Raw genomic sequence first — 6,157 nt, 5'->3', positions numbered from 1 at the left:
GGAGCAGAGCAGCCTGGGCTGGTGGGAGGGGTCCCTGCCCAGGGCAGAATCATTCAGGTTGGAAAAGACCTCCAAGATGCCCCAACTGTTCTCTCCTTTCCCAGAGCTGCTTCCCCTAGCCCTGGCTGTTAACCCTCTCTGTGCCACTCTTCAGTGCCTCTTCTTTCCACACCTCATTGAACCTACTCCCACCTTCAGTTCCCAAGCTTCGTTTCATCTGTTCCTCCTGTCTGTCCTCTCACTCCATTGCCTCTCCTGCTCCAGATGTTTGCACATCTGGACTCCACCCAGGGCAGCTGTGGGGCTCTTGGTTCCCTGAGCTATCAGTTCTCAGCTCCAGATCCCAAGTAGAAACAACTCGATCTGTCCAAATCCTGAGCAAGAGGTTCTGCCAGAGGCTCAGAGCAGTGGGGACAGAGCTGGGATGGATCAAGGCTCCTTCCTTGAGAGTTTGGGGGAAATGAGGCCTGGAAGCAGGCAGGGATGTGTGTGAGCTGTAGGGGAACAGGCTGGCTCAGTGTCTCTGCTCTCCTTTGCAGCTGGTGTATCCCCATGACTTCAGGCTGACAGAGAAAGAGGTAAGAGCTGTTTATCCCCTTTTTCTCCCAGTTTGGAGACCCTGAGCAGCACTGATTGGAATCTCTCAATGGGTGTTTGTTTTCTTTGCAGAAAACTAGTATCTGCTACTTGTCCTTCCCTGACTCCTACTCAGGTAGGTGACACCAGGGCTGAGAGCAATGTGCCCGTGCTGGAAGGAGTGGGACAGCACCTGGGCTGAGCACAGGCTGGTGGGCAAGGGAAGGACCTTAAATCCTACCCAGTGCCACCCCTGCCATGGCAGAGACATCTCCCATTGGCTATCTAACCTGGCCTAGAACACTCTTAGGGATGGAGCAGCCACAGCTGCTCTGGGCACCCTGTGCCAGTGCCTCAGCACCTCCCAGCCAGGAGTTCCTTCCCAATACTCCTCTCACTTCTTGGGGTTCCCCTTGCTGCTCCCCCTCACTGCCTGCTGAGCTCCCTGCAGCCCCCTGTGCCCCCTGGAGATGAGCTCTCTGTCTCAGGTGGCCTCGGGGACACCCAGTTCAGCTTCCGCCTGCGCCAGTCAGGGGGACAGAGGACATGTCCCTTCCAGGACCACGGGGACTACAACCGACAGGCTCCTCTCACCCTGCAGGTCAGTGCTCTCACCCTGCAGGGCAGAGCTGCTCAGGCTCTGCTCACTCCTCCTGGGCCACTGAGGGTTGGGGCTGAGAGCCACATGTTCTGCTGATGTGGTGTCTCTGTGTGCATAGTCACTGTCCTTGGCCATGGGAATGGTGAGGAAAGGTTTGCAGGACAGAGATTTGCTTCCTTGTCCATGGTCAGAGAGAGGGAGAGTGGGAGGGGGAACTGAGTCAGGGGACCAAAGATGGAACTGGATCAGGGTTGCTCTGGGCACCCTGTGCCAGTGCCTCAGCACCTCCCAGCCAGGAATCCCTTCCCAATCTCCCACCTGTCCCTGCCCTCTGGCAGTGAGAAGCCATTCCCTGTGTCCTGTCCCTCCAGGCCTTGTCCCAAGTCCCTCTGCAGCTCTCCTGGAGCCTCTTGAGGCACTGGAAGGGGCTCTGAGGTCTCCCTGGGGCTTCTCTCCTCCAGGTGAGCACCCCCAGCTCTCCCAGCCTGGCTCCAGGGCAGAGCTGCTCCAGCTCCCAGTTGTGTGTCTCCCCTTTTGGACAGGAGGGAGTGCTGGGTTATGCGGGGCTGTGCTGGAGGTGTGTCAGGGCTGTGCTGAGCTGTGCTGGAGGTGTGTCAGGGCTGGGGTTGTGGGGGCCACAGTTTTGTCCCTCAGGGCTGTGTCTGTCTCCTGCAGCGCGAGTCAGCTCACTACTTCGGCTATGTCTACTTCAGGCAGGTCAAGGACAGCTCTATGAGAAGAGGATACTTCCAGAAGGTGAGTCCTGCATTCCACAATCCTGGGCAAGGCCTCCAAAACGACCAAGTCCACCATGTGACCCATCCCCACCTTGTCAGCTAGCCCAGAGCACTGAGAGACACATCCAGTCCTTCCCTGGACACCTCCAGGGGTGGTGACTCTACCACCTCCCTGGGCAGCACATTCCAGGGCCTGACAGCCCTTTCCACTGTGAAATGATCCCATTCCATTGATCTCCCAACTCCTGAAGTCTCTTGGCAGGAATTCCACTGCCTTGGAGCTCTTCCACATGGTTTGTGCCCATTATTTTTGGATTGTGGCCCTGTGTGGGCAGTGTGGCCATGATCAGTGGTGGAAGTGATGCTGTCAGGGGTTTGACTCCTGCCTGTGCCTCTCCCCAGTCCCTGGTGCTGGTGTCTCGCCTGCCCTTTGTGGCCTTGTTCCAGACCCTGCTGCAGCTGATTGCCCCCGAGTACTTCGACAAGCTGGAGCCATGCCTGGAGGCAGGTGAGCAGGGAGGGCTCGGGGCCTCCTGTGCAGCTCTGCCCCTGAAACACACTTGGAACGGCCCAAACTTGCTCATTCTGGGCCAGATTCCAGCAGGGAAGAGCTGTCATCCACCTGTGGGAACTGGGAGCAGCTGTACAGGTGGAATTACTGGGAACGGGATGGATGCACAGGGTCAGTTTGCATTCCCAGGGAGGGGAAAAGCTGCTGCTGCATCTCTGTCAGGTCCTCGCTGCCTTGTTCAGCTCAGTCCTGGTGCCTTGGCACTGAGGTGCCACTGGACTGGGATGCACACTGAGCCTGGGCTTGGCAGTGACCCCAGGGAAGCTGAGCTGGGAATGAGGTGTGAGAACTCCAGGAGCTGGAGGAGCTGCACTGTCTTCTCCCTTTCCCCTTGTCCTGTGCCCCTCAGTGTGCAACGAGATTGACCAGTGGCCTCTGCCCGTGCCAGGACAGACCCTGAACCTGCCTGTGATGGGGGTTGTCATCCAGGTACTGTCACCTGCCTGGGGAAGGGTGGGGAGGGACTATGTATCCCTTTGTCCTGGGGGAGTTGCATTTGGGCCTGACCTGTGCACGGTGAAAACTGGTGACCGGGGAGGTTCCTCCCATGTGTGGCTGGATGGGAAGCAAAGTGTCTGTGCATGCTGATCCCATTCCAGGGCTGATCCCTGCTCTTTCTGCGGTCCAGGTGAGGATCCCATCCAGGGTGGACAAGCCAGGATCAAGCCCAGTGAAGCAGTTCAATCAAGAGGTGAGCACAGAGCCCTGAGGGAGGAGGGTGAGCAGGAGTTGGAGCCACTTTGGCCTGGGATCAACATGGTCTCAGTTTGCCATGGTTAAACCTCAGGCTCTCAGGCCTGGGAGGTCAGACAGGACTCTCTGCACAGCTCTGAGCTCGTTCCCTTGGCCTTGGTGCCCAGGGAGGTGTCCATGGGGCTCTGCCTTTGTCTTCTGGAGTTGTTGTGCAGCATTTGCTGTCTGAGCAGCTTTGCTTCGGCTTTGCTTCGGGTTCTTGTCATCTCATTCTTCCCCTTTCTCTCTCCTTTGGCACCCACGCTCTAACCCTTGTTGGCTCTGTGCCTCAAGCTCTGTCTTCCACCCCAGGAAGCTCTGGAGAACAGAGGAGCAGAATGGGAATTCTTCCACAGCTTGAAAGAAGGAATTCTTGATTAACCTCTAGGCAAGGGAATGAGTTTGGGCCTTGCCTGCTCCAGCCAGACCTGCTCATTCCTCTGTTCCTTTGTCTGTGTGTCCCTCTGTGGTTGTATGCTCAGCAGAGATGAAATTCCAGCCAGGATGCTTCCACTTCCCAACACTTTGACTAACACCTACTAACAGCCTATTTCCGTTTCTCATCTAGAATCTGTTACCAGCCCCCTTGGTCCTCCCCAGTGTCCATGAGCTGGATCTGTTCAGGTGAGAGCCACCACTGCAACCTTCTGCTTGCCCCTCTGCCTGCCTGGGGCCAGGATGGTGCAGAAGCAAAGGCTGCTGCTTTGCCGCTTGGAATTCTGGGCTTGGAGAGCTTGGGCAGTGCTTAGCCCTGTGTGCTGTGCCCCCTGGCACGACCCCTGTGGCCTTGTCCCCTCAGCTGGGGCTCAGCTCAGGCTCCAAACTCACACCTCGTGTGTCTGAGCCAAACTCCTCAGCACTGCAGGTGCTGTTCAGTGTCCCCTGCTCTTAACCATTCTTCTTTCCCCATTGGAATCTCCAGGGAGACCTCAGAGCCCCTTCCAGTGCCTCAAGAGGCTCCAGGAGAGCTGCAGAGGGACTTGGGACAAGTCCTGGAGGGACAGGATACAGGGAATGGCTTCCCACTGCCAGAGGGCAGGGACAGATGGGATATTGGGAAGGAATTCCTGGCTGGGAGGTGCTGAGGCACTGGCACAGGGTGCCCAGAGCAGCTGTGGCTGCTCCATCCCTGGGAGTGTTCCAGGCCAGGCTGGATGGGGTTGGAGCAGCCTGGGCTGGTGGGAGGTGTCCCTGCCCAGGGCAGGGGGTGGCACTGGATGGACTTTAAAGTCCCTTCCCATCCAAACCATTCCATGGCTCTGTGGTCCAGAGGCTGCTTGGCATTGCTTCCTCTGAACGTGTATGAATGGCTGAGTGACACATGCAGAGACACCTGAATTGCTGTGGAATGCTCAAAGTCCATCCTGGATCTCAAGTTCTGGGATAGAAGCACCTCTGGGTGGGCTTGTCTGAGCTGCCTTTCTAACTTCAGCCTTTTGCTCTTCCCATCCCTCTCAGGTGTTTCCAGCCAGTGCTAATCCACATCCAGATGCTGTGGGAGCTGATGCTACTGGGAGAGCCACTGGTGGTGATGGCACCATCGCCCACAGTCTCCTCAGAGATGGTCCTGGCACTCGTCAGGTAATGCCCTCAGGGTCTGACACACAGGAGCTGCAGCAACATGTTCTGGAGGCTTTTCTTCCTCAGATCCACTCCCTGGTGGTCACTTGGGTTGGGTTTAGTTGGCACATAAAAGCTTTGAGGGACAAGCACCATAGCAAGTCTTGCTCATATCCCCCCAAGGGCTGAGAGGAATCACACGATCTCAGGATCACTGAGGTTGGAAAAGAGCTCTGAGGTCATCCAGTCCAACCTGTGCCCCATCACCACTTGTCAGCTAACCCACCAGTCCTTCCCTGGACACCTCCAGGGGTGGTGACTCCACCACCTCCCTGGGCAGCACATTCCAGGGCCTGACAGCCCTTTCCATGGGGAAATTCCTCCTCATATCCACCCTGAGCCTCCCCTGGCACAGCCTGAGGTGTTTCCTCGTGTCCAAGAAGGACTGGACGTGGCACTCAGTGCTCTGCTTTAGCTGACAGGTAGTGATGGGGCACAGGGTGGACTGGACAGTCCTTGAGGCCTTTCCCAACCTCAGTGATCCTGTGGCAGTGATCCTGTGGCAGGACACCAGCACTGCTCCAGGCCCTGCCCTGGTGCAGGGTGGGTGACAGGAGCTCTGTCCCCACAGCTGCCTGTCCCCCCTGCGCTACTGCTGTGACTACAGACCTTACTTCACCATCCACGACAGCGAGTTCAAGGAGTACACCACGCGCACCCAGGCCCCGTGAGTACCACAGGCCCTCCCACCCTGCCCCGGGAGGCACCCCAAAGTCACCATCACGTGCTCTTTGGCCTCCTCTCTCCAGGCCAAACATCGTTGTGGGAGTCACAAACCCTTTCTTCATCAAGACCCTCCAGCACTGGCCACACATCCTTCGGGTGGGAGAGCTCAGGATGTCAGGTAAGGGTGGGACAAGCTCCTGGTACTCACTGTTAGGGTGGGACAAGTTCCTGGTACTCACTGTTAGGGTTGGGACAAGCTCCTGGTGCTCACTGTTAGGGTGCTCAGGATGTGGCACTTGAGGGTATGGTCACAGCAGTGATAGGTCAATGGTTGGACTTGATGACCTTAGAGGTCTCCTCCAAGCTTGGTGAGTCCATGACTAGCCATCATTTTCCTCCTCTGCATTCCCAGGAGAGCTGAGAAGCCACAGGGAGGTTTGGGCTCTGGCTTTGTCCATGCTGATGGTCCAGATGTTCAGTGGTGAGGACAGGGTGATGTGAGCATGACTTGCTGTGGTTTGCTGAAGCACTGGGAGAAGGAGAAGCCCATCCTAGGCAGGGAAGAGAAAGTTGCATCAAGAAGAGGAAGGAGAGAGAGAGACTCAATTATTCACTGTGAAGGCAACAAAACCTCGAGGCTGAGCTGGTTTTGTG

General features: G+C 57.0%; 1 protein-coding gene across 1 annotated transcript in view; it reads left to right on the top strand.

The window, feature by feature from the left end:
- Positions 1-539: 539 nt before the first annotated feature.
- The window catches only part of DENND6B (DENN/MADD domain containing 6B), a gene marked incomplete at its 5' end in the record, with an annotated part of 9,418 nt that continues 3,800 nt past the window's right edge, over positions 540-6,157 (top strand). The window contains 11 exons of the mRNA XM_009074234.1: positions 540-578; positions 670-712; positions 1,065-1,177; positions 1,853-1,933; positions 2,317-2,422; positions 2,835-2,914; positions 3,114-3,176; positions 3,786-3,841; positions 4,676-4,798; positions 5,409-5,504; positions 5,587-5,681. Of these exons, the coding sequence (XP_009072482.1) occupies positions 540-578; positions 670-712; positions 1,065-1,177; positions 1,853-1,933; positions 2,317-2,422; positions 2,835-2,914; positions 3,114-3,176; positions 3,786-3,841; positions 4,676-4,798; positions 5,409-5,504; positions 5,587-5,681 (895 nt within the window). The remainder of the gene's footprint in view (positions 579-669; positions 713-1,064; positions 1,178-1,852; positions 1,934-2,316; positions 2,423-2,834; positions 2,915-3,113; positions 3,177-3,785; positions 3,842-4,675; positions 4,799-5,408; positions 5,505-5,586; positions 5,682-6,157) is intronic.

This window comes from Acanthisitta chloris, unplaced genomic scaffold, assembly GCF_000695815.1.
Source record: "Acanthisitta chloris isolate BGI_N310 unplaced genomic scaffold, ASM69581v1 scaffold32550, whole genome shotgun sequence".
Lineage (NCBI taxonomy): Eukaryota > Metazoa > Chordata > Aves > Passeriformes > Acanthisittidae > Acanthisitta > Acanthisitta chloris.
This window is presented reverse-complemented; position numbering and strand designations above follow the sequence as displayed.